The sequence below is a fragment of the Onychomys torridus genome, chromosome X (genome assembly GCF_903995425.1).
Source record: "Onychomys torridus chromosome X, mOncTor1.1, whole genome shotgun sequence".
In the NCBI taxonomy this organism is placed as follows: Eukaryota; Metazoa; Chordata; class Mammalia; order Rodentia; family Cricetidae; genus Onychomys; species Onychomys torridus.
The window spans coordinates 93,330,510-93,357,729 of NC_050466.1; the positions used below are offsets into that span (position 1 = coordinate 93,330,510).

Consider the following 27,220-nt stretch of genomic DNA (forward strand, 5'->3'; position numbering starts at 1 on the left):
CCTTGAACTCTGTCTCCTGAGTACTGAGTACTGGGATTAAAGGTGTGCACCATCATGCCCAGCCACATTCATCATCTTGAATCAATATATACCTTCATCAGAAAGCAATCTCATGTAAGTGGAGATAATTACAGGGGCATGTTCAGAAGGCATGAGCATATAATAGTTCCAGACTAGGAAGAGAAGAGCCAAAGCATAAGGAAATCAAGGCTTTAGAAATTAGGTACACTTAGATGTCTCTAATCAAGAGACATGTCCAAATGTCAAGGGCCAAAATTACCTTGAAATATATGCAAGGGCCAATGTGATGGCTCAGTGGGTAAAGGTACTTGCTACCAAGCCTGATGACCTGAGTTTGATCCCTGCCTGCTCTCTTTACATGGTGAAAAAAGAGAATTAACTCCTGCACATTGTCTTCTGACTTCCACATGTGAGCTGTGGAACATGTGCATCACCTCGCAACACACACACACACACACACACACACACACACACACACACACACGCACACATAAACATTTTAAAATATATAACTTTTAAATGTATTAGGTCTACAATAGACAATGCTGAACCTTGTTCCAGCCTTAATCCTGCTATTATTACTAAGGTCTTATGCCTTCTACTTCAAACATTTCTATATTGTTTGTACTTTCAGAGGTTCTAGTGTTTGTTGTGATAGAGAAAAACAATAAAGTTTAATTTTTAAGTTCCTTGTGGGGGTATTTAACAAATGAATCACAGATCCATATTAAGTATTACTCTAAAGATCATTGAAAACACGTGCAGGGAATCTAGTCACGCCTTCTGCCTGGGCACTCCGGGAAGAGCAAAGACAACACAGTGCTGTGGGAAGTGAATAAGTAGGTGACTGAGTGATGGAAGGGAAAGAAGTGAGCAAATAGGTGGTGAAGACATGGAAGGCGGGTAGTTTTGTGTGCTATGAAGGGAGACAGAACTGGAGAACAGTGGTCACTGTTCTTGCTCCTTGGAAAAAGGTGAATTACACTGCTCATCAATAGAGCCAGTAACAAACACAAGTGCTAGTGGGCCTGTGCCTTCCTCCTTTGAGAAAACCGACCACTATACGACTCACTGTGACTCCCAGAGCCGCATCCTTGCCCAGGAAGAAGAGCAGTGCCTGCAGAACAGAGACCCACAACTGCCTGGTCATGTCCTGCTGTGTTGACTTTTCATCAGTAGCCTACCTGCTAATCTCTCCAGTTGGTTGTGATGATGGTTCAACCTTGAGACTGGATAACTCTGTGTTGAACTCCAGTTTTAATGTGTGATGTCTAACTTTGCCCAGAGATTTATTTTCTTCGGAAGCTCTAGGGTTGGACAAACACTTGAAGACTCCCAGGGGCCTGGCGGCCAACACACAGAGTGGGCAGGAAGAAAACACCCAGAGATTCTGCTTGCAGCATGAGCTGCTACAATGTACAAGTATGGGGTGGAGAGATGGGAGAGAAAGAGAAATGGAACAGCTTGAGCGCTATGAAGAGAGATGGATCAGGAGACACAAGGTGGAAAGGAACAGCCTGATGTGAGTAGCCTGTGGAGCCACCTGAGGCCATGGTGAAGTCCCAGCCCATGCTGCCTCTAAGGGCCATGTCTGGGTCTGTGGCCAAACAGCAGCAAGAGTCTGTGTTAATGTCACCACTAAAGGTCATGAGGATGTCTCTGATCTGGACTGCCTCCTGGGACCATGTTGATATCCAAGGGCTGCACCGAGTTGGTCCCATCCCCTCACTGGCTGCAGAACTCCGGAGAGCTGCCCCTGCACCTTGACTGGGCAGCACAGTAGAGCCAGCCCTAAGGCTGTGAGAGCTGGCCCCACCCCTCATCTGCCATGCAGTGGCACGAGCAAGGGAGAAATGACTCCCCTCACCCCTTTGCCCACTGTGGCAGGCATGACAGCTGGCCCTGGAGTCATGAGAGTGGGAGAGCTGGTCCTGCCCCTCACCAGCTGCAGCAGACCCTGACTCTCGACTGGGCAGCATAGTAGAAATGGCCCTGGTGGTGTGGGTGCAGGTGAATCAGCCCTGAAGGCATGAGAGCAGGAGAACTGGCCCTGTCTCTTGCTCCTTGCTGCACAGGGTGAACTAGCCAGGGCAGTGCTGGAGAGCGCCCCCTGCTGGTGAGGATAGGGGAGAGCTGGTGGGCTGACCAACTCAGCTACCACCCAGGCCCAGAACCAGGGCTATGAGATGGCCCACCTAAACATCCACTCCATCTATGAACTGCTAGAGCATATGAAAAGGCTGGTTCTGCAGATCCAAAGCTACAGGATCTTCATGACACAAGGCAACAACAGGATGTCCAACAGGAATCCCAGTGTGGGTCCAGTATTGGTGGTGTAGCAGAAACCATCGAAGCAGACCAAAGACTCTTTGCAATGCACTTGCAAGCTGTATGGACGAAAGGGTTTCCTTCATGACTCACTATGTCACACTACAGCTTCTACGACAAGATTTCTTTCTTTTAAATTTTATTTTATTTGGGGGAGTTACAAGGGCAGAGGGCAGATATGAAGGGATGGGGGAGATGAATGGAATCGGGGTGCATGATGTGAAATCCACAAAGAATCAATAAAAAGTTTTTAAAAATACTTGCATGTATTACTAGGGAGAAGAAACTGGTAAGTAAAAAACTAAGTCATAGAATAATAGGTACAGTGTTACCCAATTTAAAAAAGTCAAGACTACACACATATATCCATTTATACTTCTATTTCTAAGTGTAAGGGGAAAACGTATAAGAGTACATATCAAACTAAAGACCAGCCAGTGCTCTACAGCCTCTTTTTGTCTCCTTAAGAAGACAGCAGCAATTCTTATTGGAGTGAAATAATTTCATTTTGGTTTTATTTTCATTTTCGTTTTCCCTAATAGTCACGTTGAGCTTTACAAAATGTACCCAATGACCATTTGGCTGTCTTCTTTGGGAAAATGTCTATTTAGATCTATTTCCCATTTTCAAATTGATTTTATTTGAGGCTTTGCTTTTTTTAAAGTATTTCTTATATATTACAGCTATCAAGCATTGAGCAGATACATAACATGCCTCTTTCAAAAATCATGCATCATTAAGAACACTGGCTTCGAAGTGGTGGAGCACACCTTTAATCCCAGCACTGGGAAGGTAGGTGAATCTTAAAGAGTTCAAGGCCAGCCTGGTCTACAGAGGGAGTTCCAGGATAGCCAGAGCTGTCACACAGAGAAGTCCTGTTTCAAAAAAAAAGAAAAAAGAAAAAAATCACTGGCTGGGGACATAGTTCAGTGGCAGAGTTCTTTCCTGTCATGTCCTGGATTTAATCCTCAAAGCCATAAAGAAATGCAGTTTGCTGGGTGTAGTGGTTTATAACTGAAGATCTCAACACTTGAGAGGCTGAGGCAGGAGGGTTGTACATTCCAGGGCAGCAGGGGCTACAAACCAAGACTGTCTTGAATAAGTAAATAAAACATTAAACAATAAAGAAAAGACTAATAGCACAGAGATAATTGCTCAAAACCATACTAAAGATTTCCTATACAATCTGGAAAAGACCATAAAAGATCTTACTGTAGCTGAGGGTCATTTATCTTAGCTCTCTCTTAAAATCCTGGCATATTTTTAATATATCAGTTGTAAATTAAGGTGAGGCTAACACAAAACAGGTATTTCTATTCTCTGGATTTTCAAGACATATGATTAAGCTCTTGTATCATTTTTTTAGGCCACAATAAAGTACTTATTGTGGTAGTATTGTGTTCCCCGAAATATTGTGCTCGCTAATAAACTTATCTGGGGTCAGAGAATAGGACAGCCACAATATTAAACACAGAGGATAGGCACTGGTAGCACACGCCTTTAATCCTAGCATTCCAAAGGCAGAGATCCATCTGGATCTCTGTGAGTTCAAGGCCATACTGGAAACAATCAGGCATGGTGACTCACACCTTTAATCCCAGAAAGTGACCCTTCAATCCCAGGAAGTGATAGCAGAAAGCAGAAAGGTATATAAGGCATGAGGACCAGAAACTAGAAGCATTTGGCTGGTTAAGCTTTTAGGCTTTTGAGCAGCAGTTCAGCTGAGATCCATTTGGATGAGGACTCAGAGGCTTCCAGTCTGAGGAAACAGGATCAGCTGAGGAACTGGTGAAGTGAGGAAGCTGTGGCTTGTTCTGCTTCTCTGATCTTCCAGCATTGACCCCAATACCTGGCTCCAGGTTTGATTTTATTAATAAGACCATTTAAGATTCATGCTATATCTTACTACAGACTAAGTGCCTTAAACAATAGAAACTTGTTTTCTCACAATTCTGGAGACTAGCCAAGATAAGGAATCAAAGGTGTTGCTTCTGTCTCAGGCCTCTTCCTTGGCATGTACACAGCCATCTTCTTCCTCTGTCTTTAATACGGTCATCCTTCTACACCCATCCGTATCCAAACTCCAATCATACTGACCTGGAGTCCACTCCAGTGATCTCATTTGAACATAATAACTCCAAATAAAGTTACAATCTGGAGTACAGGGAGCTAGACACCACTTATCAAGTTCATAATAGCTTTAATATTTATAAAGTACATCAATTCCTGAGAAGGTAAGTAATTACAATCATTTAACTTTAAGGAAGAACCCAGAGAATTTAGAATGTAAACCATCAAAAATCTAATGAATCTGCAGAGGATGAGCTGAACTTTTGTTTACAATGATTAATGGCCTTTTGGGAAGATGAGCAACTGTGAGCACTGTATTACTCTTAATTATATTTGGACTGAATGATGGATCATGTCTGATGCCCATGTCATTCTTAAGTTTATTTTTAGCCTCACCTCATTCCTGGTTCTCATTAAATTTCCAATTGTTAGCTCATCCCTGATCCTTATACTGGCTAGTTTTGTGTGTCAACTTGGCACAAGCTGGAGTCATCAGAGAGGAAGGAGCCTCAGTTGAGGAAATGCCTCCATGGGATCTATCTTAGGGCTTTTTCTCAATTAGTGATTGATGGAGGAGTGTCAGGCAGGCAATGGTGGGTGGCTAGAGTCATCCCTGGGCTGCTGGTCCTGGGTTTTATAAGCAGCAGGCTGAGTAAGCCATGGGTAACAAGCCAGTAAGCAGCACCCCTTCATGGGCTCTGCATCAACTCCTGCCTCCAGAATCTTGCCCTGTTTGAGTTCCTGTCCTGTCTTCCTTCAGTGATGAACAACAGTGCTGTGGAAGTGCAAGCCAAATAAACTCTTTCCTCCTCAACTTGCTTTTTGGTCATGGTGTTTATTTGAAGCAATAGAAACCCTAACTGAGACAATCCTCATTTCAGGGTCAACAAAGGGAAAATTTCTGCCATCAAGATCTTTAACATAGTATCATGCTGAGGAAGATCATCTTTACAATATACTTATAAAAGCAAAATAAACATATTATTATCATATTTTAGTATAAAAGATAGGGTGTTACACTTTTAAAATTTTTTGGAGTCCTGAATCACCAAAGTTAGATACAGTACATTGTGATATGTACTTCAGACGACCTGGACTTTAGCCTCTATTCTTTTTCTATAAGAATCAATATGACCAAGTAAAATATTTTATTTCTTTGGATCTCAACTGTCCTTCAATATGAATACATGAACTTTGACCATCTATTCATAAGTGTAATCATGAGAAATTATAGATCTGGAATATGTCATACTTGTTAGAAGAACCTTTCAGTTTCTTTCTAATGTTAGTATCAGCAAGTATCATTATCAGATGGTAATAGTACCTACTACTACTGTTATTTATCGTGTACCAGGCACTATGCTACAATATTTGCTCAAAATATCCACAGAAGGTAAGTGTTATCTCCATTTTACAAAGGAGGAAAGTGAAACTTAGCTTAATTTCCCCATGTCATGCATATGGTAAGTGGCAAAGTCAACTAATCCCAGATAGGTCTGGCACCAAAGTCTTACTTATCTGTTACTGTTACTCTCCTAATTTCTAAAGCACCGTTAAGAGAATTTTGAAATTTGAAATTTACCATTCACTCTATTAGTTCCTAGGGCTTTAGGAAACTAAACCTGGGTGCTTTACAAAACAGAAACGTATTCCCCCACAGTTCTGGAGTGTACTTTTGCTCAGAACTCCAGCACCAAATCCTTTTCACTTTCCCCTAGCTTCCTTTGGTTGCAGGTAATCTTCAGCACTCATTCGAGGCACCAGGACCACCCTTCCTCCTACCTGTGGCTCTTTTCTCTATCTACATATCCAAATTTCCTTTAGCAACAAGTTACTGACACTCAGCCTAGTCTTGTATGACTTCACCTTGACATAATTACATACATGCCCCCAAGTCCTGTTACAAAGAGGGACACATCCCAATGTTTCAGGTGGAAGACTATTTGACCCAGTATAGGAGCCATAAACTAGACAAAAATAGAAACCTTTTCCAGTGTGTTTGACTATAGTTTTCTTAAATTTTGGAGACCCCAGCACTCTGGAGGCAGAGCCAGGTGGATCTCTGTGAGTTTGAGGCCAGCTTGGGCTACAGAGTGAGCTCCAGGAAAGGCACAAAGCTACACAGGGAAACCCTGTCTCGAAAAAACAAAAACAAGCAAACAAAAAAAAATTGGAGACAATGAAAAGTCATGTGATTTGGAGATTTCATTTCCTTCTGACAGTCGCGTTACTTATTTTAGTCTACTTTAAAGGTTCAATGTTGTTGGAGACAAATCACAAATTCACAGTTATTAAGAACCTCAGATAGTCATTAGCTTACTGTCTGTAGCAAGTCTGCTTTGTTGGGTGTTAACATCTCTATTGTTACTTTTTTATGTCAGGATTCCTAACAAAGCAAACTAGCTACAGATATTTATTAGCTTACAGTAGAGCCTTGCGATGTCAGAGGGCTATTTTTTTTTAATAGAAATTAAAGTTCAAAGAAGGTGAGTTATCTGATGAAGGTCACAGAGCTAGCAAACGACACAACTAGATTTCCAACCTATACCTTCTGTCTCCTAAATTCCACTACATCCCATTACAGAATGTAGAAGCAAAACCTAATACCATTGCTTACTGTGCGGATAAATTTAAGAATTGTCATGGGAAAAGAACTTAAGACTCCTAGAATCAGAAGAGACAATAAAATTATACATCTTTCTATTAGCAGGATACCCAGCACAATAAGTTATTATTATTATTTGGAATAATAAGAACATTGTTATTATGCCTCTAATGGTAGAATATCAGTTAAGTCCCCATCCAGCTGATCTTGAAAGTTTGTAACAGGAAATATTTATAATTATTTAGTATTTATACAAGATGATTTCTGCCTTTAAGAACCATACATAATAATAAATGGCAACTTAAGACGTGTTCTATTGCTGTCACAATAACAGTACATGTTTATTGAGCTTTTAGGATGTGCTCTATTCACCTTTGTTCTAACTGCTTTATGTGCAATTAAACTGTCTTCGTAATGTCTTCACAAATTAGGTAGTATTATTGTTTCTATTATGTATGCAAATAATAGGATGAGGGTAAAATATTTTATTAGGAAAAAAAAGAGCTGAGCTGTAAATTCCATCTGGCTCTAGAGCCCATACTTTCAAGTACTATTGTCCATTGTCTCCCATTCCTACTGCTCTGTTATCCATGTTAAAATGAGCAATAGCAGAGCAGAACAGTAACACAGCACATCTTGAATGCTGGGCAGGTCAATGAATTCGAACAATGAACTCGCATAAAATGAGAATTAAAAGTGACACTATAAAGTATACTCTACATACTCTGGATCTTACTGATAAAATAATGTAAAGCTAATTGTTCATGGAGACTCATGATTAGCTTAAATATTTTAAATTCAAAGTGCCTCAGTGTTTTCAAAAAATTGTAGATCAAGCTAAGATGGTGATGATCTGTTGACAAGAACACAAGAACATATAGGAACTGTGATGGTCAAGTCCTGTGGGAACCTTACCCTATATCTAAAGAGGGTGTGGGTTGGGAAGAAGGTCAGGTAGCTAGGACAATAATAGCAGAACAAGAGAAAGCTTAGGTGTCACTATGGAAGATAATGTGATTACCTATGTCCATGTCACCATGAATCTTGATAATTTCTAATTGCTATCTTATAGTTAAAAGGGCTACTGAAAATATGATTTGACCTACTTTTAAGTAAATTTCCTTTTTAAAAAATCACCCTAAATGTTCTAATGAACAAAGCATACTTTTTGTAAAGTTGCTCAGCTTATAGACTTCTTATAATTTACTTTTTGAAAAGGATATATGATGCATTCCTAACCAACACAGTTCACAATATACACTTACCTTTTTCTGCTGGGCTCAAAACAGTCACTGTGGAGAGAAGAGAGAGAGAGAGAGAGAGAGAGAGAGAGAGAGAGAGAGAGAGAGAGAGAGAGAGAGAAGTGATATTTTAAAATGTGTTGTCTAGTTAATTTTTCCACGGCATTGTATTTTGAACAAGTCAACAATGGTATTTTAGAAAACCAGAATCCTAAGATGAAGGATGGAAAGGAGGATTAAATTCCATCCTCTGCTAGCTTCCTTCTCTTAAATCTTTAGTAATTTAGAATTCATAGTCTGTTGAGATGGTTCAGTGGTTAAAGGTGCTTGCTGCCAAGCCTGAAAACCTGAGTTTGATCCCCAGGCCTCATATGGTGGAAGGAAAACTGACTCCCACTCATGCCATGGGATTCATGAGCACAAATCTTTCACAAAATAATGTAACATTCTTTTAAACATCACTCATTTAACAAATTTAGAAATAACCTTTAAAAGGCCCAACAAGTCAAATAATATGAGATAAATAACACTTAAAAGCTGATAAATTAGGGAGTTATTACAGATGTCCCTCAAGTGATGATGAAGTTACATCCCAATTAAGCCACTGTTGAAAAGATCTTTAAACTTAAAGTGCTGTACTAGGGACCTAGGACAACTGGTAAAATGTGTGCCCCAGCACCACACAAAACTGGGAATGGTGCTGCATGCCTGCAATCTCAGAGCCCAGGAGGTGGAAGCACAGGGGTTATGTTAAAGATCACCACAGCTACATAAAGGGAAAGAAAATCATGCTAAGACATCTATCTTACTGAATCTCATAGCTTAGCCTGCTTGACTTACTATGCTGAATAGTTTTGTTTTTGTTTTATTAAATATATATATATATATATATATATATATTTATTTCATTTTACATACCAACCCCAGTTCCCCCTCCCTCCCCTTCTCCCACCTCCTCACCTCCCTCCCACTCTACCCCCATCCACTCCTCAGAGTGGGTAAGGCCTCCCATGGTAGTCAACAAAGTCTGACATACCAAGTTGAAGGAGAGCCTAGCCCCTCCCCATTGTATCAAGGCTGAGCAAGGTATCCCACCACAGGGAATGGGCTCCAAAAAGTCAGTTCATGCACCTGGGATAAGTCCTGGTCCTGCTGCCAGGGACCCCACAAACAGATCAAGCCACACAACTGTCACCCACATTCGTGCTGACTAGTTTTCTGTCAACTTGATATAAGCTAGAGTCATTTGGGAAGAAGGACTCTCCATTGAGAAAATACTTACTTAGGATAGGGCAGTAGACAAGCCTGTAGGTCATTTTCTTAATTAGTGATTGATGGGGAGGACTCCGCCTCCTGAGTGCTGGGATGAAAGGCATGTGCCACTGCCACCTGGTGAACTCCAGTTTTAAATCAATCTGTCTGTCTGTCTGTCTGTCTGTCTATCTGGTCAGAACAGTTGAGAGTGGGAGAAATGGAGTGAAAACAGTGAGTGAAAATATATCTTAGGTGCTATTTCTTCAGTTCTTTCATCCGTCATACTTGTTCCTGTGCTGATACATTGTGTACTCAAATAAAGCTTGCCTGGGGATCAGAGGACAGAGCCAGCCACTAGATTAGGCATAGCAGCCAGACAGTGGTGGCACACACCTTTAATCCCAGTACTGGGAAGCAAACACGCCTTTAATCCCAGGAAGTGACAGCAGGGTGGAGAAAGGTATAAGGCGAGAGGAAACAGGAACTAAAGCAGTCAGCTGAAACCCTTTTGTGTGAGGACTACAGGCTTTCAGTCAGAGGATTCATGGAAACAGGATCAGTTGAGGAGTTGGCCAGGTGAGGTTGGCTGTGGCTTGCTCTGCTTCTCTGATCTTTCAGCTTTCACCCCAATATCTGGCCCTGGGTTTTTTATTAAAAGACCATCTAAAATTTGAACAACATTTTCCTTCCCTTTACACACAGATGTGTGTGTGTATGTGTGTTTAAATTATTCTTTGAATGATCATTTGAATGGAGTTTTTTAATGATAAATTTGGTCTGTGTTAAAAAGCTGATAACTTGATTTCCTCTTTTTCTAATAATAGATATAATATAGAATTCCATTCAGCTGAAAAGAAAAATGAAATCATGCAATTTACAGGGAAATGGAGGGAACTGGAAAATATACTGAGTGAGGTAACCCAGAAGCAGAGAGACAAATACTGCATGCTCTTTTAATTCTTGTTCCTAGTTCTGAAAAATTCAGAGTTGCATACATAACTTGAGTAACAAAAAACCAAGAAAGTAAAATAGACCGTTGAGGAAGGGAGGAGTACTAGAGAGAGAGTTCAGCACAGGTGCTAATGAGGGGTGAGTGGAGAAAACGGGGGCGGGGGTGACACAGAGGGAGAGAGAGAAAGGAGAGATAAAGAACACTAAGGATGTTTGAAAAAGCCATAGGGAAACACATTATTTTATAAGCTTACTTAAAAATACATTATATGCTGGGTGGTGGTGGCGCACACCTTTATTCCCAGCACTTGGGAGGCAGAGGCAGGTGGTTCTGTGTGAGTTCGAGGCCAGCCTGGTCTACAGAGCAAGTTTCAGGACAGCCAGGAATATACAGAGAAACCATGTCTTGAAAAACCAATATATATATTGAATATGTGACATATATGTATATTCTTTTTGAGATAGAGTTACCACACATGGGAGTGATAATGCGCTCCCAGGAGCCACAGAGTATCTAACAAAAACTGAAGTGTCAGGAGAGCCTTCAAAACAACACAGGTTATTGTCATTTCCCTTAACTACCTCATACAGCTTGAAAGTATGGCCCTATTGCTGAAGACACCATGCACTTTGGCTAGCTCTCAACATATCAGAAGGTGCTACACAAACTACCTAGGAAGAAAAATTAACAGTCTTTCTCAGCTATCAAACCTGAGAACTAAAACAATGACGGAACTGACAAGATATCCCAATGATGCAAAAATGGCACTCATGTTTGAGGATTAACAAACAGTTGTCTAATTGGACTTAAGGCCCATTCAGTAGGAGGTAGCTCGTTCCTGTTACTGTGGCTACAGAAGTCCTAACCCTAGAAGGGAACCTACTAGTACCACTTTCCTACATCAATAAAGCTTCAAGATTAGCGTCCTACTCATAGATGAGTGCATCTCACATCACTCATCAATGGAGCTTTTTGCTTTCAGCAGAGAGGGGTTACTACAGAGATCCACAACTGACCAAAAAGCAGAGAACAACTGACTGTTGAATGCTCACCTCTAGCTGGAACATCTACAATAGAACCCCACACCTAAGGTTCAGGGATCATTGTAGAAGAGAGGGCACTAAGACTGTAAGACCCAGAGGATCAGAAAAATGGCTGAGAGAGAGCATCTTCCTGACGTGACTGGGGAGCTGCACCCATACACTCTCAACATGGTTTCAGCTGACATGGAGATATGGCAGAGGAAAATTTCACAAGGTCGCACACCTAGATGAAGAGCTGCAAGCAGTCAATAGCTGCTAACAGAGAGTGAATTTGTTTTCTTCAGGGATGAACCCCTGATAGAATTCCCAGTCCTAGGCAGTCAGTCCTAACACATACACATGTACATGAAGGCAACACTAATTGGACTCATTATTTGTAGTTGGTTCTTTTTGTTCTTTGATATTTGAGGGCCTGTCACCCAGCTCCCAGATAAATACAGGAGGACTTATTTTTACTTATGAATGCCTGGCCTTAGCTTGGCTTATTTCTAGCCAGCTTTTCTTAAATTATCCCATCTACCAATTGCCTCTGGGCTTTTATTTTTCTCTAGTCTATATACTTTGCTTTACTTTTTACTCTATGGCTGGCTGTGTGGCTGGCCCCTGGCGTCCTCCTCTCCTCCCTTTCTCACTCCTTTCTTTTCTCTCTCTCCTTCTATTTATTCTTTCTGCCTGCCAGCCCTGCCTATTTCTCTCTTGCTTAGGCCAATCAGGTGTTTTAGACAGGCACAGTAACACAGCTTCACAGAGTTAAACAAATGCAACATAAAAGAATGCAACACATCTTTGCATCATTAAATATTCCACAGTATAAACTAATGGAATACATCTTCAACTAATATTCCACAACTGTTTTGTTTTTGTTTTTTTGTGTACCTAACAGCAATAATTATAGAAGTGGTCATGAATTATAGAGGGTGTGGGAAGGGAACACAGGAAGAGCTGGAGGGTCAGAGGGAGAGGTAAAAAAAGATGTAAATATAGTGTACTCACATACAAAATTCGCAAAAAAGTTAAAATTAAAATAAAACCAATTCATTAAATTGGCATATATTCTGACACTACAAATGAAATGTAAATAAGAAGTGTTGGTGAGTCAACCTGGGACTTCATGACTTTTGTACATGCCAACTGGGCTAATTACATCTCTTTCAAATGAAGTAGGGTAAGATGGCTCAGTGGTCAAAAGAGCTTGCAGCTTTGGTTTAGTTCCAAGTACTCAGGTCACACAGCCTGCAGCTGCCTGTAACACCAGTTCCAGGGGGATTCAACATGTTCTAGCCTCCATGGGCATGTGCACAAATATGTGCATGAGTGCACACACAGCACACACAAACACACACATATACAAACACACCCTAAAAAAGTAAAAAATTTAAAAAATGAAGTGAATAAAGGCTGAGTTGCTTGGAGACTAACATGAATGAAGAGTACCTGTTCTTTAGTACATCAGGCTGAATGTTCTTGCTTTCATTTACTTATTTCTTTTTAAGTGAAACTCATAAACAAAGTTGTACATATTAGTGAGGCACCATGCAATGTTTAATGCTTATATATGTTACATTCTGTTTAAGTCCAGGTAAACAGATTTGTGAATTCTTTATGCATAATTGCTGTTAAGTTAATTGGAGGCCCCAATTCTCATTTGTTTGGCCATTTGCTCCAAGACTGTGGGTGAGGGAAGATCACTTGTTGGTACTGGGATGAGGCAATGTATATACAGAAGAATTCCAGACAGAGCACAGCAGCTTAAAGTAACTGCAAGACTCTTACCATGTAATGAGATGAGACTATACAATCCAGGTGCTGAAGGAAGTAGACAGCCAGAACAAAACAAGCTCAATAGCATTTTAGTCTGATTCTTCTTTTGCTTGTATGTTTTCCAATTTGGGGCTTTTAACGGGTTTTGGTGTGTATGTGTGTGTCTTTTTTGGGTTTATTTGTAGTTTTTTTCCCATTTGTTTGCCTGTTTGTTTTCAAAAGAGAGAAGGAAAGGGTGTGAAGGGGGAGGGGTGAAAAAGTAGGGAATTTGGGAGAAATTGGCGGAAGGGAAACTGACCCAAATACATTGCCAGAAAAAAATTTCAATAAAAAGAAACTAGCTTCAGAAAATGGAATATAAAAATGAATAAAAATACTTATTAATTATTAATAATTTTATATGGATATGTTGAAATGGAAATATTTTCATATGTTGGATTAATAAATCATTAAAATAAATTTCATTTGTACTTTTTAGCTTTATTCCTTCAAAATTTTAAGTTTCATGACTATTATTGTTTCTATGTGACAGTCATGCCATATAGTGTCTTCCATGTTTTCTCTACTTCACTTGTTGATTACCCCATTAAGCCCCGTGTACTCCACTTCCGTCTTTGTGTCTAGTTACATTCAGTAAATATGTAAGAGAAATGACAATAAAAAGCTATTCAATGGTAACTCTAGTCCTTTACTTCCCTAGTAGTGAATTAAAATGGAAGAAGCAACAGGTATCACCACATCATTTATCACCATGCACAGCAAGTTCGTCATAGAATTAGCTAACTGTACATTTACCCAAGAGATTCCTCATAAGAGATTCATTTTGCAAAAGTTTCAGATGACTCTTACAACATCTTCATTTCAATTTTGACCGGAATATTTTAGTCTCTTTCTTTAATAATGCAAAAGATGGTGTTAAAAAATAAAGAAAAATTCAGAACTGTGAAAATAAATGTCATGATCTTTTAAAATATGGTATATTCTCATCAAAAGTTTGTAACTCTCAACTGGAAATTTTGCAAGAAAGGATTTTTCCCTTATATTGATTAGCTCTTTAAAGAATTTCAGGTGTAACAGTCGTGCTGGAACTCTCATCCAATAACTGATGGAAGTGGATGCAGAGAGCCTTGGCCAGGCCCCAGGCGGAGCTCCAGGAGTCCAATTGTCGAGAAAGAGGAGGGACTGTAAGAGCATGAATTGTTGAATCCAAGATTGCAAAAATCACAGGGACAAATAGCCAAACGAATGGAAGCACATAAATTATGAGCCAACGGCTGTGGAGCCCCCAGCTGGATCAGGCCCTCTGGATAAGTGAGACAATTGAATAGCTTGATCTGTTTGGGAGACACCCAGGCAGTGGGACCCGGACCTGTCCTTAGTGCATGAGCTGGCTGTTTGGAACCTTGGGCTTACATAGGGACACTTTGCTCAGTCTGGAAGGAGGGGACTGGACCTGCCTGTACTGAACCTACCAGGTTGAGCTGAATCCCCAGGGGAGTCTTGGCCCTGGAGAAGATGGATGGGAATGGAGGGGAGGGGATGGGGGGAAGGTGGGGATAGGGACAGGAGGGGGGAGGACAGGGGAACCTATGGCTGATGTGTAAAACACAAATATAATAAATTTAAAAGAGGGAAACAAAGAATTTCAGGTGTAAAAATACTTTTAAAATCAAGTTCATTGTCAAACTCATGTCTGAGTGCCTTCTCTTCTGCCATGTATTCAAATATTTGTAATACAGAGCTCACTCCTCCCCTAGGCTGGTGGCCATTGTTCACCATTCTGCTGCTGCTGTTCCTCCCCACTCTCCTCTTCATCATCATCATCATCATTATCATCATTATTTTTCATGTGTTGAACTAAGAGATGCTAATGTGCAGCTTTTAATCCCTATTTGACTTCTGCCTTCTGCACATGAATCATGTCTCATTCCAGTACTGACAAGTGATCTTCTCTCACCCATCGACTTTGCTCTTTTCGATGCTAGGTCAAGAGAAGGTCGACAAAACAGACGGTGGAATGAGGATAATTAAGTGCTACCATGTGGACCACAGAAACGAGAAGGGCAGGCAGACATTCAAAATGTGATGCCTGTTCTTTAAAAGGCCTGCAAAAACTCCAAGATTTTCCTTCCAGATGGACTTCAGAAAGTGAACAACAGGAAGAGAGAGCTTAGGTATAGTTGTAAACAGCTGAGTTAATGATGGCTGAAGGAAATTCCAACACAAAGCCTGAGACGTAACACTTTTCCAAATATATATATTTTACTCCAGGCACCCACAAAATCTCTGCTTAACTACTATGTAGAGAGTACAAGGTCCTTGTGCACACAGATAAGCACCAGGGAAACCAGGAAAGTTAAACATGCAGGCTTATCTCTTCAAAGGAAGTAGATGTTTGCCTGTGTTCCTTCCACATGGAATGCTGGGGAAGGATGTAGTTTATGACCGGGTAATCTTTTGCTATCTGTAGGGCCAGGCTTCACCGAAGTCCTCCAGACTATTATGTTTGTTTATCCCAGACTCTTCCTCCCTAGATCTGGAGCATTGTTTCCCAGTCCTTAAACTCATCCTTCTGAGAGATGTCACTTGTACTTTATAACAGCCTAGGTCATTTCTGTGTTATCTTAGAGCCAAGCCACTCCTGACCCCCTGGGCTGTTATGTTTACCTCAGTCATTCTCCATAGACTCTTATCTTGAGCATTGTTTCTGAGTTAACAGAACCCATCTTCATGGAAGAAATCATATGGCACTTTGCAAAGAGTTTCAATGTAAACATGTCTTAAGCTTTGTTGTACGTACACACAGGATTCAGTTATCATTAGGAAACTTTTTTCCCAAAATTGTGCTGTGCTTGAATATGCCTAAAATAAACTGCCTAGTGTCAGACTCTAGAAGTTTGATCCAACACCAGTTAACTCAGTCACAATGGGCCAGATTTCCTTCTTGCCTCTTATGGGTCATTTCTGTGCTGGCTGTAAACTTTTTTAGGAACCCTTACCCCACTAGCTGAACACTATTTAAGGAACAGAGAATTGATAGACCATGCGTGACAAAGAATATAGTCTTTAAATAGGTTTGTATGATGGTTTGAATGCCTGGTCCCCAGTTGGTGATGTTGTTGGGGAGGCTATGGAGATGTGATCTTGTTGGAGGAGAATGACACTGGGGGTGGGCTTTGAGAGTTAAATGACTTGTGCCATTTCCAGTTCACTCTCTCTACTTCCTGCTTGTAGATCAAAATGTGAACTCTTGGTATTCTGCTGTTTGCTGCCATGGTCCCCACCATAAGCCCAAATAAACCTTTCCTTCTAAGTTGCCTTGGTCATGGTGTTTTTCACAGTAATAGAAATGTAACTAATACAGTTAGTAAAGTAATTAAGAAGGAAGCAACTCAACAGGCAATAACAGATTCCAGAGAAAGAAAATCTCATTTCCAAAGGTGCCATCAACCGATAAATGGAAATCAAATAGCTATAAAAGAGAGAGAGAGAGAAACAAATATTCATAGGAAACAGATGAACTGGAGATGATTATGTTCAGTGAAACTAGCCAACTAAGAAAGACAAATGTTGCATGTTTTCTTTTACATGCAGAATCTAGATTTGAACTCCTGTATACATATATATGTGGGATCTGGGCATAGTGGCACACTTCTTTTATCCAAGCATTTAGGAGGCTGAAGTAGGTGGATCTCTGAGAGTTTGGGGCCAGCCTGGTCTACAGAGCGAGATCCAGGACAGGCACAGCTACATAATGAGATCCTGTCTCAGGGAAACAACAACAACAACATATGTATGCAGGACATAAAGTAGAACAAGGACAAAGAGAGAGGACAGTGAAATCTAAAGGGACAGGGAGGGAGCTAACAATAGGTTGTAATAAGATGACATGAATGCAAGAGGAGTAAGAGATTGAGAGTACAGGGAGGGTGGCCAAGGGACAAAGACAGTGTACTGACATACTTGTGAAATGTCACAACGAAACCAAATTGTTGGAGTATTAACTAGAGATTTGAAAACAATAATATATAAAGAATATAAACATCTAGAATAAGAAGAGATTAAAACAGTAATAGAATCTTCTAACAAAGAAAAGCACAGGATAAGACACATTTACCACCAAGTTCTGCCAGATCTTTAAAGATGAACTATCAACTATTAACAATGACGCTCAAACTACTCCATAAAATAGGAAAGGGAGAAACCCTACCAATCTCAATCTCATTATGTTACCATTACCTTAGTAACAAAACTAGATCACACCCCTCCCCCACACCCTCACTGAACTTACCTAAGGAACAGAACACAAAAATTCTTAATAAAAGGATGATGCAACATATACAAACCAATAAGAGTAATACACAGCATAAATACACCCAGGGCCATAAATATCATGATCACATCAATAAATGATGGAAAGGCCTTTCACAAATTCAGTGTGCTTTCATGACAGTCCCCAGAAAAACTATGAATAGAAGGAAAATTCCTCAATATAATACAACAAACCTATAGCCAGTGTAATACTAAATGGGGTAAAATTTGAAAGTGTTTCTTTTAAAATGAGAAAAGAGTGCCTATTTTCTCCACTCTTAGTTGATATTGTGCTTGACTTCTTAGACGGAACAGTAAGGCAAGAGAAAGAATAAAGGAGATACAAATAGGAAAGAAGGCAAATGATTCCATTCACAACAGCTTCAAAAATTTAAAGTACCCAGGAATAAACTAAGCATATGAAAAGACTGCTACAGCCAGGTGTGGTGGTGTATGCCTTTAATCCCACACTCGTGAGGCAGAGTCAGGTGCAGATCTCTGAGTTCAAGGCCAGACTCAAAAACTCCAAATCATGCAATCAAAAATGTGACAGAAAACTTAATACATAGTTCTCAAAACAAGAAATAAAAAAAGATCAATAAATAATTTCAAAAGTGTTCAAATATCTTAGCCTCCACAGAAATGTACATTTAAACCACTTTGTAAGTCCATCTGACTTTTGGCAGAATGGGTATCAGCAAGGAAGGAAATACCAACAAATGCTCACAAGAATTCTGGGGGAAAAAAAAAATGCATACATCACTGGTTGGAATGTAAACCAGTGCAGCCACTATAGAAACCAGTTCAGAAATTCTTCAAAAGACTAGAAATCAAAAAGAAGGCTATCTCTGAGATGGAATGTCTATCCTTGTTCCCTCAGGTCCAGGCTTAATAAAATCTGTCTTCTCTGCTAATCTGTTTCTTTTGGTTTTCAGAAAAGCAACGAGAAGCTGAGCCTACAGGTTCTGGCAACAGCTTTGGTAGGCTTCAGCCAGAACAAGAACCTCAGAAGTTCAGGTAACACAGGCCTTCTTGGTATCCAGGAAAGACCACTTTACAGAAAGTGACCGAAGAAGCTACCCATGAAGAGCCAACACCATGGATAAGATCCTGAGGAAAACCTGGCACCTGTCATGACAAGTAGCTAACTCTTCCTCAAGCCTCACACTAGCCTCCTGTACTACATCTCAGAAGGAGTGCTCTTGCTGCTTAGTCTGTCTGCTTGTTTGCTTGTTCGTGCCTCTGGTGGCAAGAGTGATTATTTTGCCTGAGTTTACATTGGTCTCTTTAGATTTGGGTGTAATCATTTCTCTCCACCTTTGAGACATTACCATTTGGACTCACCTCAGTCGCTGAGCACCAGTTTGTGAAATAAGCCATCTCCATTGTCTAAGGCATGAATAGCCATTTGTTAACTTTGGGGTTATTATTGTCATGGGGTAAAATTCCCAGGAAACTGTTTTCATTTCCATTTCCATCTGAATCAATGTTTAGGAGATCTCTATAATAAGTTGTGTAAGCACGGGGAGTACTAAGTCAAGCTGTCTAGTCCTTTAATGAACCAAAGTGAAATCTGAATAAATATATCCATGGTTGTATGTCATTGCAGATGTTAGTTTTTAAGTCTGTGCTTTTGAACCTATCTTACTGCACACGAAAATTGCTATTTTTAGCACATCTCACTTAAACAATGAAAGGACGTTGTTTTCAGAGAAACTGATGGAACTTGAAATCATCATATTAAGTGAATTAAGCTAGAATCAGAAAGCTACACATTTCACTCATACGCAATATCTACACTTAACAGTATTTCTATTTCTGCTTATATATGATACAGAAATCAAAGGGAGTATGCAGGGGAAACAAAGGTGGAAATGGGAGAAAAGAGATACCCCATGTTTTCTCTCATATGTGGAATCAGTTACATGTGCTTACAGATTACATATGTATATATGCATATAGAAGGCATGAAAACAGACTACTTGGGTAGATTCAGGAAGAAAATTAGCATGTTTTCTCTCCTTTGACAACTCTAGAATTAAAACAAAGATATCTACATAAGAATAGGAAATCTACATGGATGGAGAAGGAAAGTACAGGGGGAGAGAAGAAGGGATCAGAAGGCAAGGAAGAGGGAGTGATGAGGCAAATATCTCACACACACATGTATGTACGTACATATGTATGTATGTATGTATGTATGTATGTATGTATGTATGTATATGACACAAAAGCAGAAGAGGGACTTTTTGGAGAGAGGAAGGCAACAAGCAAGAGAGAGGACAAGAGAGGACAATGTAGGTGACTATGCACAAGGTACAATTATAGACAAATATGAAGATACTAGAATGAAACTCAGTTTGTATACTAAGACATTTTTAGGAAAGAAAATGAAGACACTTTTTTTAAATGGGAAAAATTGAATATTTTTCTTTTTCTTTTTTAGTTTTTCGAGACAGGGTTTCTCTGTGAAACAGTCCTGACTAGCCTGGAACTCACTCTGTAGACCAGGCTGGCCTCGAACTCACAGAGATCCACCTGCCTCTACCTCCTGAGTGCTGGGATTAAAGGTGTGCGCCACCACTGCCCGGCAATATTTTTCTTTTTTAATATGTCCTTTATTTTTCGAGATTATAATTATATCATTTCCCTCTTCTCTTTCTTTCCTCCAAATATGCCCATCCCTTGCTCTCTTTCAAATTCATGGCTTCTTTTTCCATTAATTGTAGTTACATGCATGTGTTTGTGTGTATTCCTAAATACATAAATACAATCTGCTCAGTCTGTATAGATATTTTTCAAAGAAGATATAAAATTGGCCAAATGACTAAAATATGCTCAACAGGTTTACTTATTTAGAAAATGCAAATCAAGCCACAAACAGATACTGTGTTACACACTATACCAAGGTAAGTCATTCTTTAATGGAAAAAGATATTTGGTGATGATGCACATAAATTGAAACCCTTTCTCTTTCATTGTTAGTAGAAATGTAAAATGGTTTAGTTACATTGAAAAACAGTTTAGAGGTTCCTCAAAAAGTTACCACACGGTTCAATTATTCCCATCTTTCTCTCTAGAATATATATTTTAAAACTGGAATACACACACATATGTATATAAAATCATATCTATACAATTGTTCATAGCAGCCTTGTTCAGAACAGAAAGAAAGGTGAAAACATCCCAAATGTCCTTGAACAGATATATAGACAAACTCTGGCAAAGACATAGAATAAAATATTATTGGTCTATTAAAGGAATGCTTTACTGTTAGATGTTGCAACATAGGTGGATTTTGGAAACATAATGTTATTTGAAAAAAGCCAGATACAAAAGGACACAGACACAGACACACAAACACACACACACACACACACACACATACACACACACACACACACACACACACACACACAGAGACAGAGAGACAGAGACAGAGAGAAACAGAGACAGAGAGAAACAGAGTGACAGAGAGAGATTATAGAATATAGATGAGTGGTTGACAGGGACTGGAGGTAAAGGGAACAGGGAGTTATGTCTCTTTAGCTCCTCCCAGATACATCCCCATCATCCTAATTTAATATCCTTTTATTAAATAACCCACTGACTCTAATTTTTGCTACCCTCACACTCATGGGTACCCACTGGGTCGTTGGACTACCAGGTACCACACCCTTATAGAAAATTGAGTTATTTTTTAATGTCTACATGGTTTTCTTTTGGGGTAACAATAATAATGTGGGGCTTACATTTAAGTAATGGCTTCACAACATTGTAAATGTACTAAATGACTGAATATTTTAAAATGATTGTCTTTTGTCATATAACACCTTAATAAAATGGATACTATTATTTTCTTTCTTATTAAATATGTAAGCCTATGGGGGAAATTGACTGTAAATCCTTCATGACTATCTATTTGAAATTCAAAGGGGGAAAGGGATGGTTTTAAGATCAAGTCTTATTTTCAAGCTTGAAACTTTTCAAGGCTTTAAAAATGTTTGACACAAAAGGCAAATAAACACATTAATGGTCAATACAAAAAACGTAAGCTTCTTTTCTTGAAGGAAGTAGAATACTTTATATTCTTATTAATGTAGTAAGTTGACATCTAACACACTCTTACAATGTGTTGTAAACTATAGTTCATGCTTTTCAGGCATCACATTATTTAAACTTTACAATAGCAATGCTTGGTGTGTAGTAACTACTGAGCAAGTGTTTGTGGTATTAATAAACAACCATACTAGTAAATTACATAGGAAAACAACTGAGGTTGAAAGAGATTACATGATCTATCCTAAGTCTTCCAGCTTGTAAAAGTAGAATTAATTAAAAAAAATTATAGTCCAACTGATATACCTACAACACCAATTCCTGCACCCAAGGCTCAGAAATCATTACAGAAGAGAGGGTGGAAAGACTGGAACAGCCAGAGAATAGGAAGTTTGCTGTGAGATTATGTGTCCTACAACCACACATCCTTATCAACAAGACCAGAACAAGGGTGACAACAATAGACATGCTAATATGGAAGGGGGAGATCTCCTGGGGCCTGGACCCTAGACAAAGAACTACAGACAAGGAAGGAATGCTGAGAGCAGGGGAAATGGTCTTCCCAGGGAGGAGCTCATTAGTTGGTTATGCAATACCAAATGGACAGCCCTGAAATCAGATATACATACAACTATGTGATACAGAGTGACGAGGTTGTAATGTGTTTGTGTGTGTGTGTGTGTGTGTGTGTTTGAGACAGTGCAAGAAGGTACATGGGAGGGGTTGGAGGGAAGAAAGGGAAGGAGGAAATGATGTAACTATTTTGTAATTAAAAATATTATAAAATAAAAGTACAAAATGATCACCTTTAGTTTCAGTTATAGCCTGATATTTAGGAGAGATGGGTTTTTTTAGAAGGAAGTTAGTTCTTTAATATTATTTTTTAGGGCATATCAAAACCATAATCTACTGGTTTGTTTGTTTTTTATATTGGTAAAGGGATGGCTTTTTTGATCAGGCAGGCTAGACTTCCAGTTCTCAATTATATACTAAACATAACTTTAGGAAATTTTGACTCAACATGTCTGAAATCCAGGTCATACATTTGTTAAAAGATTGTAAAATGAAGGACCAGCAAGAGGACTCAATTTCACCAAGGGCATTTGCCACCAAGTCTGAGGGCGGAGTTCAATCCCCAGATTTCATACATTGGAAGGAAATAATCAAGCCCTGCACTTCCTCTGACTTCCACTTCATACTGTGGCACATCCCTCCAAACACCACACACACACACACACACACACACACACACACACACACACACATACACAATTTAAAATTTTAGAAAACATTTAATATTGTAAAGTGAAGATGACATCACAGAATAATGGTGGAGCCAGACACAGGAGTCAAGGCCACTTATTTTGCTGATTTTTTTTTTTTTTGAGACGGGTTCTATATGTTACAGAGGCTTGTTTTGAACTTCTAGGCTCATGTGATCCTCCTATATCAGATTGAGAATCTTTGCTGGGCTTAGCCTCGTTTAAATAATGGTAACTGATACCAAACCAAACAAAACCCACTGTCTGAGCCAAATAAAACACATTTTCAGGTTATACCGGGCCTATTGGTTACAAGTTTTGACCTCTGTGCTAGTTCAGAGGAACCAGCATGTTCGCTAGCATAGACTGAGGGGCCATACTGCCTGTGTTGCCAGCCAAGTTTAAAAATTTACTAGCTCTATAATCTCAGATAAACTATGTAATCAGTCCATTCCTCAGTTTACTTGTCTCCAAACTGGGCATAATGACAGTATGTAACTCATAAAAGTTAAGAATACTCTGTGTGTGTGTGTGTGTGTGTGTGTGTGTGTGTGTGTGTGTGTGTGTGCTCAATCAGAAATTAAGCCTGGCATATGGCAAGTTCTGTGCAAGTGTGTTTACTATAGCAAAAGAAGCCCTAAGCTTTCTTGCAGCTTTTAGTATGACATGACTAAGAACTTATAGCAAGCTAATTATATGCACTGATTTTTTTGTGTGGGGTGGGGTATAAGACAGGTCTTATGTAGCCCAGCCTGGCTTCAAACTTTCCATGTAGCTGAGGATGTTCTTCGACTCCTGATCCTCCTGCCTCTATTTCACAAATACTGAGACTACAAGTGTATGCCACCACACCTGACTATTTACATTGATTCTTGGTTTTACCTCAGTTTGTTGACTCAGTTTACATATCTGCACAGCGGGGATAATAATGGTACCTACCCTATATAGCTTTGAGGATTAAATGAGGTGATGTATGGACTGTTAATATAGCTACAGTAATGAGAACTTTTTTTTTTCTCCTGGCACAAAGTAAGTACTATGTAAGAGTTAACTCTCATCATTACTGATTTTTAACATGATTTCTTGGTGAACTCATGTAAGTCAGTACTAAAGGCCTTTAAAGTAGGTTTAATGGTGTTTACAGTGTGGCTTTGTTTCTAGGAACAGTGTACATACAATAACAATGGAGCTGAACTTTTGATCCTTTAGTTAATCATTCAAAAAAGCAAAAGCAGTCTGAGAACAGGACAACTTCCCAGTCACTGTATAGTCTACTTAGTATACCTTAATATCAGACTGAGAAAGGGAAAACAGACTATCTATCCATGAAAGCAACAAACAAAATTTATTTTTAAAAGTCTTTTCTGTATTTCTATAACACTGTTAAGCAGGCCAGAAAAAAAGCCAAACCTTGATGTATAGAGTTGACGAGAAGGGAGGTTTCTATCAGAAAAACAGGGTCATTTCTTGCCTCCCTACTTCACCCAAATCTGTGTAGGGGTAGAGTGTAGTTTTGCCAAATATGTAAGAGAAGGAGATTGTAAGTGTAGTTGGGTCCTGGGCCTGAAAAGTGGCACAATAACTGTAATATTTAAGGTGAGAAGTTAAGATATGAGGCAATAAATGAGTCATGGGAAGGCAAATTTGAGGAGATGTCTGGTGGAACAAGGAGGAATACTACTAGGGGGGGGGGGGCAATGAGAACCCCACATTGAATGAATGGGGGTATTGCAGGTCACACGTGTATGGGTGCTGCTGGTAATGGGATTCTAGTACTGAAAAGTTAATAGGTATTAATGGGATCTCATTTGGAAAGATATGGGGACTCTTCAATGGCTTGTAAGAAATTTCTGTTGAGACAGGATATATATGAGAACTAATTGAGTTTATGAGAATCTTAGAAGGCCATATTTAATAGACAGAGGACTGGGGGCCATGAGAATCTAAGTTCAGGGGCCTGGTAAATACAAGGAAGGGTCCTGGATTTTGTGGTGTGAAATAATGTAGAATTCTGAGTTTGAAAGCACAAGACATATGGTGAGAACCATATTCTAAGTAAGGGACTACAGTGATTCTTGGTGTGGCAGGCCAGGACAGAAGAAAAGAGTAGCATCGTTAAAAGAAGTGGTCTACGAAGATGAAACAGGAAGTGATATTCCCATTGGAAAGGGCAGAAAGTGTTACAAACTTCAGCAAGAGCTGAATTTCCCAGGCCTGAGAAGGCAGGGGCAGGTGCACTCCTAGAGGGAACAATGACCAACACCAGAAACAATGTGGTGGGGACAGTGGAAAAACACTGGGGGGGGGGGCGGTTCTCAGAAAAGATAACAAGGGTAAATCGGGATTAGAAAAGGAGTGGCAGCCCGGTGGTGGTGGCGCACGCCTTTAATCCCAGCATTCAGGAGACAGAGCCAGGCGGATCTCTGTGAGTTCGAGGCTAGCCTGCGCTACAAAGTGAGTTCCAGGAAAGGCACAAGGCTACACAGAGAAACCCTGTCTCAAAAAAAAGCAAAACAAAACAAAACAAACAAACAAGAAGAAAAAAGAAAAAAAGAAAAAAGAGGAGTGGCTCTTCAGTGGGATGTGGTAGCGAGTGTAGGGACTCGGTAGTATAAAGAGAACATTCTAGTATGAGATTATAGTGGATGAGACATGATCATAATATGACAAAGCAGGTCACTAGTGCGACGTGTCAAAAAATAATGTGGGCCCTTTAATGGGAAGGAGTTGAACGCTTCCCAAAGTGGAAAGGGAAGAGGCTGGAGGGCACCCCAATGTGGTACAATTAGGAGCTCTAATATGAGAAGAAAGTGTTTTGTAGAACCCCCACACCACTAGAAGTCTGAAAATTCTGGAAATGAGGAAAGCCCACAGGGAAAGAACGAGAAAAGTTTATTATCACTGTGTTAAATGTGAGATAGAACAGAGCATCCTGCAGTCCTAAGAAGGTGAACATCTGAAGCATCTCTCTCTCTCTCTCTCCTCTGTCTCTGTCTCTCTGTGTGTGTTGTGTGTGCACGCACACACGCGTGCACTCTGGGATCGCGGGGAAAGGATGGAGGGATTTCACTGTGTGAAAAGTGAAATAAAACACAATGTTCTGATGTGAGAGGATCATAAGTGGGTGGAGATGTGAAACATGTCAGCCTGTGTGTGAGGATTGCAGAGAGAAAGTATGGGCCCCAGTGTGGAGAAAAGGCGAGCTAATATGAGAGTACAGGAAATATTTTTGGATTACTAGTAGGGAATCCCCAGTAAGGAAGGAATCCTAGTAGAAGGGGAAAATGGTGAGACTCTTAGTTGGATGCATTGGTGGAGCGGGCACTTTAAGGACACAGGGTACGGTGCTTCCTCAACTGGTTGGGTGGGCTCAGAAGGAGAAAGTGCAGCCTAAGTGGTTACCCTGTATGAGAAAGCGCGCGCGCGGGGGGGGGGGGGGTGTCCTAGTGGGAAGAGCCAGGAAATTATCGTGGGTAGGGCAAAGAAATAAGAAAACCCAGAGGAGGGGCAATGGCGACGTGGTGGGACCCTCGTGGGAAGGCGCATGGGAGATACTGTGAGCAGCCCAAGGTTGGAGACTGGCGAAAGGAAAACCGCAGAGTGAGGGCTGAGCGCACTGGGCACATCAGTGAGAAGGATAGAGCAGATGATTTATGCTGGAGCATAATTTCCCCACTTTATGTGCCCAGACCCACTTACCCAGGCAGAGTTCAAAGACGTAGGCATAGTAGGACCAGAGAACGACGAGGACAATAACGAGCACTGGCACCCAGGACAGTACCCGGCGGCAACACCGCAGCCCCCCAGACAGAGCCATCTTCCAGCCCCGCCGCATCTTCGGCTCGAAGATCGACCGAGCAGGCCTGCTGGCGCCCGCCGGGAACTGCCTGGGCGGCGGCTGGGAGGCGGGAAGGCGCGCTGTGCGGCGCTCCACTGCCTAGCCTGGCGGGAACCGTCCCCGAGCCGCTGCCACCTGTGGGGCTGCGCTGCCCAGCGCGCCCCGCCTGGCACAGTAGGCGTGAGTCACGGCTGGAGGAACCGGCCGTGGTGGGGCAGAAGGTGGTCGCCAGGCAGTCCAGGCCGGCGGGCTCCGAGGGACTCCAGTCCCTCCCCTTTCCACCTTTTCACCCCACCCCCAACCCCTTGCTCTTCTCAGCTTGCAGGGCTGGACTTCTGCAAAACAGTAAAGCCTAAGAAATGTGGATCCGCCCATCTGCCCTTACTGCACTGCGTCCACCTTCTCAATTCCGTTTTCCCCTCTTTTCCTTCCCCTGTCTCTCCTTTTCTCTGCTGTCTCAACCCCCAGACACACA

At 40.6% G+C, this 27,220-nt stretch overlaps 1 protein-coding gene across 1 annotated transcript in view; it reads right to left on the bottom strand.

Annotated features, from left to right (window-relative positions):
* Positions 1–27,007, bottom strand: part of Zdhhc15 (zinc finger DHHC-type palmitoyltransferase 15) — a 92,331-nt gene extending 65,324 nt beyond the window's left edge. Inside the window, exons 1-2 of the mRNA XM_036175518.1 lie at positions 26,607–27,007; positions 8,290–8,316 (exon numbers count right to left, since the gene is read on the bottom strand). Coding sequence (XP_036031411.1) covers positions 8,290–8,316; positions 26,607–26,742 — 163 coding nt within the window. The 5' untranslated portion in view covers positions 26,743–27,007. The remainder of the gene's footprint in view (positions 1–8,289; positions 8,317–26,606) is intronic.
* Between the last annotated feature and the right edge of the window lie 213 nt (positions 27,008–27,220).